This window comes from Zeus faber (genome assembly GCF_960531495.2).
Source record: "Zeus faber genome assembly, chromosome: 4".
Taxonomy (NCBI): Eukaryota; Metazoa; Chordata; class Actinopteri; order Zeiformes; family Zeidae; genus Zeus; species Zeus faber.
In genome coordinates, this window is record NC_137191.1 from 23,049,211 (window position 1) to 23,061,491 (window position 12,281).

The window sequence follows — 12,281 nt, forward strand, 5'->3', positions numbered from 1 at the left end:
TAATGGTCAAACAATGATCCAGCTACCCATTGAATGTTGGCGTACAGTACAAGCTGAAACTTCAGTACAGGCAGGCTGTGATTTGATGTTAATATTATATGATGGATTTATCAGGGAGTGTGTTCTGACTTGGGAGAGATCTGAGCTCTACTCTACTGAGTACTCTGTGGTTTATTTTTTTTTATGGATATTTCTAGTGGCTGTCATATGAGCTAGTGGTTATTCATCCTACACAGGACCTCTTATGCCCAGATGCAGCTAAGGCTGTGACGATAACTAGATTATCGCAAACACCGCGATCATGTGAGCTCAATACGGTCATCACCGCAAATAATGAATTATATTTTTTGTATCTTCATTTTTTTGCTGGTGAAAGTTACAGGTGTACATATGGTGTGGGATAGGAAACAAACACAGTGATTGCCGATGATGAATGATCATTGTTTGGTCATCATCATGGGCTGTCTTCCATCTTATGTTCAAGGGCTTCTGGAGAAAAAACTTTTCAGTTGCTCTGCTCGTCTCTTCAGCTTTACGTGTGAAGGGGAGCGACAGTTCATTAAACATATGGGGCATTTTTTTTGTGTGTTCGATTATTAATTATTTTTAGGGCTGTACCCGACTCACAAATTGGTCAGTTGAATTAAATTTTGCTGTTCAATGCAAATATTGAGGGTGGGGGTGGAGGAAGCATGGAGCACAAATGTTCGCCTGTGCCCCATCCCCGTTCAACCAAATAAAACAACTAAAAACGCACTTTTTTATTTTTTGGAGGAACATGGCGCATGGAGAGCCGTATTTGTGGACAAATTTATAATTCCTCACTTCTGTTTTATCCTTTTATTGTAATGTACACTGACTGCCCCCTCCTCCCCTCCTGCAGGGATACATTGCTTTTTCACCGCGCTAAGAAAATATTTATACCGCCACAGTCCTACCTGCAGCCCAATCCCTCTCGAAGCATCCTAAAAACAGATTATGCCATCGGCACACTACATGACAGTCAAAGTTGTCAGGTCGCTGTACTGTTCACACTACACAACTTTCTGTCTGGTGATTGTGAATCTTGCAGTCTTGTGGTTTTCACACTACGTGACTGAGCGGTGACAGGGGGTCACACATCACAAGATCTTTCACCTGAGGCATCCCCGACGGGGAGAAATTTCTCTTCCGCTCCTGTACATCAGACATTTAATCAGAATAAACAGGGCAATTTCTGTTTTTTCATAAAGATGAAATGTTTGCCTACAGTAAACCAATCGGTTGCCAATTTATGCTGTTTTTGCCGCCACTAAATTTTTTCTCTGTTGCCGTCCCCTTCTAGATGGTGGTGAAGACCTACATGGACATGGACCAGGACTCGGAGGAGGAGAAGCAGCAGTATCTGGGCCTGGCTCTCCACTTGGCCTCAGAGTTCTTCCTCAGGAATCCCAACAAGGACGTGCGTCTGCTCGTAGCCTGCTGCCTGGCGGACATCTTCAGGATCTACGCACCCGAGGCCCCTTACACCTCCCACGACAAGCTCAAGGTTGAATAAGGCCGTGACCAAAACCAAGGCAACCGTTTGTAACGACAAGTTTTGAGTACACCTCTTTTCTCTCCTTCTGTCACCTGTAGGACATCTTTCTGTTCATCACCAGACAGCTGAAGGGATTGGAGGACACCAAGAGCCCCCAGTTCAACAGATACTTCTACCTGCTGGAGGTAACGTGCTTCTTTTGGAACATCTCTCAGAGCTGCGTGTTCTCAGTGCAGTAGATAGCCAAGTTAAACTGGGAACACTTAAATTGAGTCACATTCCCAAAGGAGTAGCTGATGGTGGAGGAGGGTTTGGATGAATTGGTGCAGGGCTGCTGCAAGAAAATGGATGAGAGGAAGATACGGACAATGCAGAGAAAGCAGTGGTTTAAATGTAACATGGTGCAATTAATTGTAAACTAGTGTTGCTGCGGTTATTGGTTTTACAGTGTTTGGGCATACACCGATTACATTACTAGCCCACCGTTGTTTTTTTAGTTTTTTTAATAGTTTTTATATAGAAATAAATCCCATTTAGTTAATTTTTAGGTATCAGCGCAGACGTTCATCAAATAGGGAAAAAAATTCTCATTTGTGAAATACTCAGCGTGTTATCAATACTTAGTCAGGTGCTACAAAACTGAAAGTGGCTGTTTTGGTCACGCACAGCAGAGTCGCAGCACAGTCTGCTTGGGGAGAGGAGAGAAGGCTGTAGGAGACCTGAGATCAGGTCTAGATCAGACCTGTCTCCCTCCATCCGGAATTAGAGCCCGTGCATAATGGGGCACTCCACTGCACATTGTAAAATGGGGCGTGGAGGGATGGATGGGATGGATTGTACAGATTGTACCTGCGGACCTCTTTGCGCAGCCTTCCTTTGGATGCGTCCATCTTGAATTACCCAAAGCGCACAGCGCAGAGTTCCAAAGTTTTCCAAACGGTGCGCACCCTCAAGCAAAATCGTGCTGCAATGACGTCATTTATGGCACGTGCACTAATTGACACTAAGCAGCGGCAACTATAAAGCAGGCTTTAGGATGAGTAGCAGGGGTGGCTTCTGTTCTCTCCTTGTCCCCTGGTTGGGGATGCTAGCAAACAGGGAATGGAAGTAGGAGGTTTGTTTTGATGGTGTGAGTGTGTGTGTGTGTCTGCGTGTGTGCGTGCAGAACCTGGCCTGGGTGAAGTCCTACAACATCTGCTTTGAGCTGGAGGACTGCAATGAGATCTTCATCCAGCTTTTCAAAACACTATTTTCTGTCATCAAGTAAGGCCCACATAAACATGACACATGTTTGCATTCATTGGTTCATTCCATGCTACATTGTCATAATTGTATTTTCTTTGTTTGTTTGCTGGCTTTATTCCCTCCTGCGTTCCTCCCCTTCTGATCACTTCGCATCTCTTGCCACAGCAACAGCCATAACCAGAAGGTTCAGATGCACATGATGGACCTGATGAGTTCTATCATCATGGAGGGAGATGGAGTCACACAGGAGCTGCTGGACACAATCCTTATCAACCTCATACCTGCACACAAGGTGGAACACAGACACGCACGCGCTCATAGCTACCTAAGAAATGGGAGTTGACTCACTCAGAGACACATGTAGGGTCAGCCATGCTAATGGGGTTAAAACCGTGTCTGTTCCAGAACCTGAACAAGCAGGCGTATGACCTGGCCAAGACTCTTTTAAAGAGGACGGTCCAGACGATTGAGATGTGCATTGCGAACGTAAGTACCTGCGCTCTGCTATACATTTCAATTCACAGACTAAACGCTGACCCCTTTTCCTGCGGTCACTCTCCACCGTTTGCATTCGATCTCTCACACTCGAATTAAGGCCAGGGTATTGGGCAGGATCTCCCAATTCCATTTTGATACAAAGGGTTGCAATAGGATTCTATATCCATTATATGAACAGTTTATACCTAATGAGAAATTCTGCAAACTTGTCAGTATTCCCATCTGACTTGCATTATAAAAGTATTTCACAGAACAAATTCAGTTTAATACAGAACTTGCTTTTCTGTAAACAACATGAACATTGCTTTACTGAAATTGTAGGTTATTGTATTGAACTTTTCATTTTAAGAAATGATCGGAAACGTGCCTAAAATTAACCCAGGATCAGCTTTCTTAATAGTGTTTATCAAATACAATCTGTATTTGGTATAGTTTGGTAAATTGTATTATTTGACTCCCTTTGATACATACATATGATAAAGGACTTGATAAATAGAACTTGATTGATTACTTGAAGTAACAGTTTGGCTTTTGATTCCTCCCACTCATCCATTTTTCTGTTTCGATCTACGTCAGTTCTTCAACCAGGTTCTCGTGATGGGCAAGTCGTCGGTGAGCGACCTGTCGGAGCACGTTTTTGACCTCATCCAGGAGCTGTTTGCTATCGACCCTCTGCTGCTGACATCTGTCATGCCTCAGCTGGAGTTCAAACTTAAGGTTAAATAACCAGCCTGCCACACACACACGCTGATAAATCACCAAATCCATGATATTATGTATTTTCTTTGTTCTGTACCATTTATTGCAATATATATACCTCTTATTGTTGTTGACTGATTAATAGTATGATTTTCTTTAATCAACCGTAAGTTTTTTTTATTTTTAATTTTATTTTTTTATTAGGGTTGGAAAGTGTATTTTATAATAAATCTGTGATGTGTACTTTGTAATTTTCTCTTGTGTTGCTCAGAGTAATGATGGTGAGGAGCGTTTAGCAGTGGTGCGGCTGCTAGCTAAATTGTTTGGGGCCAAAGACTCTGAGCTTGCAACGCAGAACAGACCTTTGTGGCAGTGCTTCCTGGGGCGGTGAGTTGCACGCACACACACACACACACACACACACACACACACACACACACACACACACACACACACACACACTCAGTGTACACACCTTGAAGGATCCTGATTATGTTTCAGCTTCACAAAACCTGACAAATGCAATCACGGTTAATATGAATCACCACAGTTGGGTAACAACTTTGTCAATCCAGGTTTTCCTACTCAGGAGAACCCACAGCCACTCGCGCTTTACATGGTGAGATGTCAAGTGACCCATTTAAAATCAGAGGCGTACAAGATTATAATGAGAAAATATGACAGACATAAATCATACCTGCAAGAAGCATCATCGGTGCTACTGTCATGTCAGTTGCAGCCAGAGAGTTGTGAATATGTGTGTGGATATACATTCACTGAGCACTAACACTGGGTGGGGCCTCCCTTTGCTTTCAAAACAGCCTCAATTCTTCTTGGCATGGATTCCACAAGATGTTGGAAACATTCCATTGAGATTCTGGTCCATGTTGACATTATTGCATCACGCAATTCCTGCAGATTTATCAGCTGCACATTCATGCTGTGAATCTGCTGTCTATCACATCCCAAAGGTGTTGTATTGGATTCAGATCCGGTGACTGGGAAGGTACCGAAGAACATTGAAATATTGTCATGTTCATGAAACCCGTTTGAGATGACTTTGGCTTTGTGACATGGTGCATTATAATGCTGGAAATAGCCGTTAGAAGATAAATGATTGTCCAAATTGTGGCCATGAAGGGATGCACATGCTCTGCAACAATACTCAAATGATGGTGGCATTCACGTGATGATTGATTGGTTTTAACGGGCCCAAATTGTGCTAACAATAAATTCCCCACACCATCATACCACCAGCCTGGGCAGTTGACACAACACAGGTTGAGTCCATGGATTCATGCTGTTGGCGCCAAATTCTGACCCTACCATCTGTGTGCCTCGGCATAAATGGAGATTTATCAGACCAGGCTACATTTTTCCAGTCTTCAACTGTCCAGTTTTAGTTGAGCCTGTGCCCACTGCCGCCTCAGATTTCTGTTCTTGGCTGACAGAAGTGGAACTCGACGTTGTCTTCTTCTGTTGTAGCCCATCTAGGCTGGTGCGTGTATATCGACATTTGATGGGGTGATTGCGATGGGTTTTTCCTACACCGATATTAAGGAGATTTTAACTAATCGATCAGCAGTTACAGAAATACTCAAACCAGCCTGTCTGACACCAACAATCATGCCACGGTTGAAAACACTGAGATAACACATTTTCCCCCCATTCGTGACCATTAACTGAAGCTCCTGACCTGTATCTGCATGATTTTATGCATTGCACTGCTGCGACACGATTGGCTGACTAGACAATTGCATGAATAAGTGGGTGTACATGTGTTCCTAATAAGGTGCGCAGTGAATATATATATTAAGTGTCTGCTTATAATTGGTATATTCTAGATTGTATTGCAATTATTATGATTGATTTATCTTATTTTTGCATTATTGATATTTTCCACTATATTTCTATATTACGAGGTACTATAAATTACTTTTGTGATTGGTTAAACAGCTGTTTAAGATCTGTAATCCTGAATTTAATCTGTCCCAGAGCAGGTTAAACATGCCACATGTTGGCAATGTGGGCCACCATCATAAGACAGGAAATCCTAGGTTAGATCGCTGGCTCTTCTAAAAGTCCTGTGTTTTGAGACGGGCCCCAGAATGTTGCTGTTAGGGTTAGGGTGGGTGGTTGTTTGTTCTGATTTGATTTGTTTTCAAAATCACATGCTTGCTCACATGCAGTGTGTTGCTACGCATGACCCATAAACCCTTTTGAATTCCTCCCATTAATAATGGCTCTTCATGTCCTTTCTCTCTAGGTTCAATGACATCCATGTCCCAGTGCGGTTAGAGTGTGTCAAGTTTGCTAGTCACTGCCTCATGAACCACCCAGATCTGGCCAAAGACCTCACAGGTGTGTGTGTGTGTGTGTGTGTGTGTGTGTGTGTGTGTGTGTGTGTGTGTGTGTGTGTGTGTGTGTGTGTGTGTGTGTGTGTGTGTGTGTGTGTGTGTGTGTGTGTGTGTGTGTGTGTGTTGCTCTGTTCATGAGTGTTTCCTTGTCTTATCTTTCTAGCCTTCTATAATATACTTATAAAATAACGATTTCAGTGTTTTGTCGACTTAATACTATATTTGTGCATTAAGAATGGGATGATGTGAACAATGCTAAATGGTAATTGTATGGCTGCAGACCTGCCAACCTGCACGCAATTTGTGTACCAACCACACAATTCTTGGTCAAAATACGCAGGTATGAAATGCCAGTTGAAACTAGATCAGCCACAACATTAAAACCACCTGCCTAATATTGTGTAAATCCCTCTCGTGCCGCCAAAACAGCTCTGACCCGTGGAGGCATGGACTCCACAAACCTCTGAAGGTGTCTTGTGGTATCTGGTGTTATAAGACGTTAGCAGCAGATCCTTTAAGTCCTGTAAGTTGTGAGGTATGGCCCCATTGGATCAGCTTGTAGTTTCAGCACAACCCACAGATGCTCCATCGGATTGAGATCTGGGGAATTTGGAGGCCAAGTCAATACCTTGAACTCTTTGTCATGTTCCTCAAACCATTCATGAACAATTTATTGCCACGATGGCAATAAATGTTTAGGTTGGTGGTACGTGTCAAAGTAACATCCACATGACTGTCAGGAACCGAGGTTTCCCAGCAGAACATTGCCCAGAGCATCACACTGCCTCTGCCTCCCATAGTGCATCCTGGTGCCATCTCTTCCCCAGGTGAACGACGTACACGCACCCGGCCATCCACATGATGTAAGAGAAAATATGATTCATCAGACCAGGCCACCTTCTTCCATTGCTCCATGGTCCAGTTCTGATGCTCACGTGCCCATTGTAGGCGCTTTCGGTGGTGGACAGGGGTCAGCATGGGCTCTCCAACCAGTCTGCGGCTACACAGCCCCATACACAGCAAGCTGTGATGCACTGTGTGTTCGGACACCCCACAAGACCTGCGTTTTGGAGAAGCTCTGACCCAGTCGTCTAGCCATCACAATTTGGCCCTTGTCAGAGTCACTCAGATCCTTACGCTTGCCCATTTTTCCTGCTTTAGAAAAAATGAGCAAAACACATCAACTTCAAGAACTGACTGTTCACTTGCTGCCTCTTGTCAACATGGAAGTGGACAAATGTTCTTTCTTTATGCAAATATCTGTTTATTGGAAATCAACTAACAACCCAAAACAATGACAATTATTGTCCAGAAAACCTCAAAAGAACTGCATTTAGCATAGAAAATATGCTCAAATCATAACATGGCAAACTCAAGTCCAGTAATTCTCTCTGCGTAGTGTTTTATTTTTACCCTTTTTTCAATTTTGTTTTAACTCTTTCTACTGCACACATTGTGTAGATCTGTTTTTATTCTATGGATATGTGTTTTTCTTTTCTGCAAGACGGTGGCGGAAACCTTGTTTATTCAAGGGAACAGCTGCTCTCACTCCGAACAATGGGGCACGGAATGTTTACCCCATACCGGAGTGTTGCCGGTTAGCCACATTTCTGTGAAACAGTAAACTACACTCCCTGTAGATCTTCTAGTTCCTCACCAGAGCGGCCGGCTCGTCGTTCTTGTTGGCCCCAAAGTTCACGTTCCCCAACACGACCGACGGAATATAGGGCTTGTACCTCCACCGCGTTGCCATTAGTTTTGCCTTAGCTTAGCACCAGCTCTGCAGCCCAGGTGACTCTGGCGGCAAGCCCACTCCTTTGCGTTCGTACGCTTCATTAACATTATGTGGTGCAACCCAGGACATGGAACTGTTAAGGTGACTATCTCCAGTCGGGACATCAATGCCCAGGGAGTTCTTGCACGGCATTGTTGTTTGTCCGTTATCCCTTCACCCCTTAAAATCCCTTAAAATGGGAAGTGTAGGAGTAATAATTGAGCACAAAAATGTGACCATACTTTGATGTTAACATATAAAACATGAGCTTAGCCATGACCGTCCGATCACTGTCCGATTTATCAGTTTCTGTGCCTGTCAAATTTACACTCCTGATACTGTGCTCGTGAACTTTTAATCGTAAAAACGGTCCAATACTCAAACCAGATACCAACGTAATGTACAGTAACGTAGTTGACGCTCCAAAAAGAGCGGAAGAAAGAACATACCAGCTGTTTGGAGGTACTTCAAGATAAACGAAGACGATTAGATTAATTATTCATCTTAGCGCCTGACAATGTTCCAAATTGTCACTCCAGCGGAGTGTCTGCTCTGGCTGTTCCTAGTGCAAGGGCTCCGCTCGTGATGAAAGGTTCACCTCTTTTTTTTGTGACTCACTCAGTAAAACCAGTCATTTTATTTGATTCAGTTGGTTTAACGCACCGTGAGTGAAGGAGGACTTTCACTGAACGAGAGTGAGAAGAGTCTGCCATTTATGATTATTACTTTTTTGGAATGATTGGTACCATATAAATATAGTAGAAATGTATATTTGCCCTTAAAAGTGAGACTTTAATTTGAAGTTTGAACTGGACATATTCATGTTATATGTTGTGTCTTCTAAAACTCAGTGAGATTTAGAGGTTGAATTATACTGAAACTTGGTGACAGTCCCATATTCTATTTTATTGGAACTCAGAGACAGTGTGACATGTTCTGTTATTGTTCTATAGTGAATAATGAACAATAATAAACACACGGTGTCCAAATCAGCAATCTCACTATCCTGGTTACTGAAAATTGCCGCATTAGTCCGTATGTGCAGCTGTCCAATCGCGTGATCAGATCCTGTGATGTATTTGTCGTTGACTTACAGCAGATATAACAATGAGACCAAATGATAAAAAAAATTTCACACACATACACAGATATGCACTCAAAATGATCGGACGACAGTGTAAAATATATTTAATAGTGTTTTATTTTTAATGTTTTATTAGAAACATACAGTTGAACGAAAATCTGAATCGGCAGGTCAGACTTGAAAAGATTTTAAATCTCAATCAGCCAAAGAAATTGCAATCGCTGCATCTCTAAGTGATAAACATGTTTGGTTACTTCACAAAATTATGCATTTCAAGTGGTATTTCCTAATGATAAAAATGTATATATATATAGTTAGCCTTAGTAGCTTGCCTACGATGTAAGAAAGTAAGCTGACTAGCTTACTATGATTGACTGAAAATAGTTTGCTTTGTGAAACTTAATTTGCTCGCCCCCGGTATGCTATACAGACACCTACAGCTCTTAATTCAATGTATGTATGTACAAAAAATGAATGTTAATCACATTATTCTATAGAAAAAAATACATATTAAAAATAATATTTGCTAATATGATAATGGTTTAATAAATAAGGGATAAGCAGCAATGAATTGACATTCCATCATGGTTATATTTTCTGCTGTTGCAAGTGTCAAGATGACTAATTATTCAAAAATTCCATAAAGAGCTCATTAGCCTTTTGTTCCTCCTCTTCCACCCAGTCCTCTGTAGCTTAAACTCTTACTACATTTAACTGTCCTTCTGTCTTGCCCCTTCGTTCTCCAACCAGAGTACCTGAAGGTGCGGTCTCACGACCCGGAGGAAGCCATCCGCCACGATGTCATCGTCACAATCATTAACGCTGGAAAGAAAGACCTCAACTTAGTAAATGACCAACTGCTGGGCTTTGTACGGGAGAGGACCTTGGACAAGAGGGTGAGACAGCAAAAACACCACACACCTCGCATCAGTCTGACATATGTACTGTATGTGAAATCTTGGTTGTGTGTCTACTTTACCATCCCATGTTAAATGTAATTGTCTTTATTGTTGACTACTGAGTAGGCCTGTCGTGATAATTACTTAATGGACTTACCGTACGACATATGAACGTGACCCTCGATCATCTCCTGTTGCGTTTACATGCTTGTTTGTTTACTTAATGTCAACCAACATTTTAGCCAACATGATGCCAGAATAAACAGCAGGGTTTTCACTACCATCATGAGACTTGGGCGCAGCGCTTAAGCGTTCTTTCCACAGTGTCCAGGAGCAACACTGCTACTCCAAAGTATCAACGTGGCAAAACCTAAACAATGACCTCAGCAACAGCAGAGTCCTCCGAAATCGCGATCTTCTCCTTTATCTTATGGAGTTTTCACGACCACGACCGTAGTCCCTGGCTGAGTTTTATCTACACTAGAATCCACACTGGACTCTCTGCCACTGCTACTCCTACAGATGCTGCATTCAAGTCACGTGGGAATTTGCGATCAAAATGACTTGCTGCTTTCTGCTGCTCATAACATCAATCTGTTTTTTTATATCCATAAGTACTTATATTTAAACTTGTGGAAAAATATGTTTGGAAATGGCTTTGAACAAAAGTGCTGGCTAAATGACGTAATGTAGCTGAAATGTTGTGCGTTTCAAAGTTATAAAAACATGTTATGGAAGGACTTGTCACAATTCACAAATACATATAATGCCATGAATACAAATAAAAATGGAAAAAGATCACTTCACAAATCTGTATTGAGTTTTAAAAAATCTGAGACATAAATCCACTAATAAATACTGTATTACTTGTGTAAACCATTTTACAAATGAATGTAACTGAGCCGAATGAACAAAACTGTGTTGGCGTTTCACTGTGGGCAGAGCTCAGGCAGCTCCTACACACACACACACACACACACACACACACACACACACACAATGTGATCATTTCCAAAAGGCACAATGCCTCATCGCATTGATCATATATCATTTATTTTTCTTTTTTTCTTTTTTGTATTTTTAGAAATGCAATTGCGTGGTTTGCCCACAGTAGAGCTAAAGTGTAATTATTGTCAACAATGCCGGTAGTCCATTTTATCCGTTTTATTGATTTTTTTATTTTTTTCAGAATTACAATGAAAGTTCTTGAGAATTAGACGTTACTATGCTACGTTGCCATTTGAAAGGGTGTACTTTCATTATGCTGTTATCATTATCAGTGGCAAAGAATTTTCTTAAAATTACAATATCGTTTATCGCAATTATTCCATGCAGCAAATGTAGTTATCGTGACAGGCCTACTATTGAGACATTAAGGATGCTTTTTAGAAATGATGCTTCATGGGTCATTTCAGTATAATAACATCTCTCTTCAATCTCTACCCCTGCAGTGGCGCGTTCGTAAGGAGGCCATGATCGGCTTGGCTCAGCTCTACAAGAAGTACTGTCTGCACCACGAGGCGGGGAAAGAGTCGGCCCAGAAGATCAGCTGGATCAAAGACAAACTGCTACACATCTACTACCAGAACAGCATTGATGACAAGTAAGAACATGATTTATTTAGGCACGCACCAGAAACTGAAGCTTTGATTGGAAGTGAAAAGAGTTTAATCGCCGAGAGCTTAATAATGAAAAAAAAAATAAAAAATGCTTGGCTTCTAAATCTCATTAATATTTTATGGTAACTTTCCTATCCCCTTCACTCTTTTCCATAGATTATTAGTGGAGAAGATCTTTGCCCAGTACATGGTCCCGCACAACCTCGACACAGAGGAAAAAATGAAGTGTCTCTACTACCTGTACGCCTGTCTGGACACAAACGCTGTCAAGTTAGTACTCCATTCTCACATGGAAACACCTTACAAATCCTGTGCATTGACCACAACTACGCACTTGACATGAGATAAAACAGAAGTGTTTTATATCATTACTCACTACATGTAATGATGCAGCTCCCATCCACATCTCTGAAAGTGGTACATACGAAATACACTAATTAATCTCTCCTTCTCTCTTTCGCTTCCTCTCTTCCAGAGCGCTGAATGAGATGTGGAAGTGTCAGAACATGCTGAGAGGCCTGGTCAGGGAGCTCCTCGACCTCCACAAGTTGCCAGTGGTGATTTTACACACACACACACACACACAC

The 12,281-nt window shown here is 42.0% G+C and overlaps 1 protein-coding gene across 1 annotated transcript in view; it reads left to right on the top strand.

Moving 5' to 3' along the window:
• Nucleotides 1–12,281, top strand: part of pds5a (PDS5 cohesin associated factor A) — a 39,049-nt gene that overhangs the window by 14,860 nt on the left and 11,908 nt on the right. The window contains 12 exon segments of the mRNA XM_079999790.1: nucleotides 1,325–1,528; nucleotides 1,618–1,704; nucleotides 2,685–2,782; nucleotides 2,930–3,056; nucleotides 3,170–3,250; nucleotides 3,839–3,979; nucleotides 4,233–4,348; nucleotides 6,228–6,322; nucleotides 9,927–10,072; nucleotides 11,527–11,678; nucleotides 11,851–11,964; nucleotides 12,170–12,251. Coding sequence (XP_079855916.1) covers nucleotides 1,325–1,528; nucleotides 1,618–1,704; nucleotides 2,685–2,782; nucleotides 2,930–3,056; nucleotides 3,170–3,250; nucleotides 3,839–3,979; nucleotides 4,233–4,348; nucleotides 6,228–6,322; nucleotides 9,927–10,072; nucleotides 11,527–11,678; nucleotides 11,851–11,964; nucleotides 12,170–12,251 — 1,443 coding nt within the window.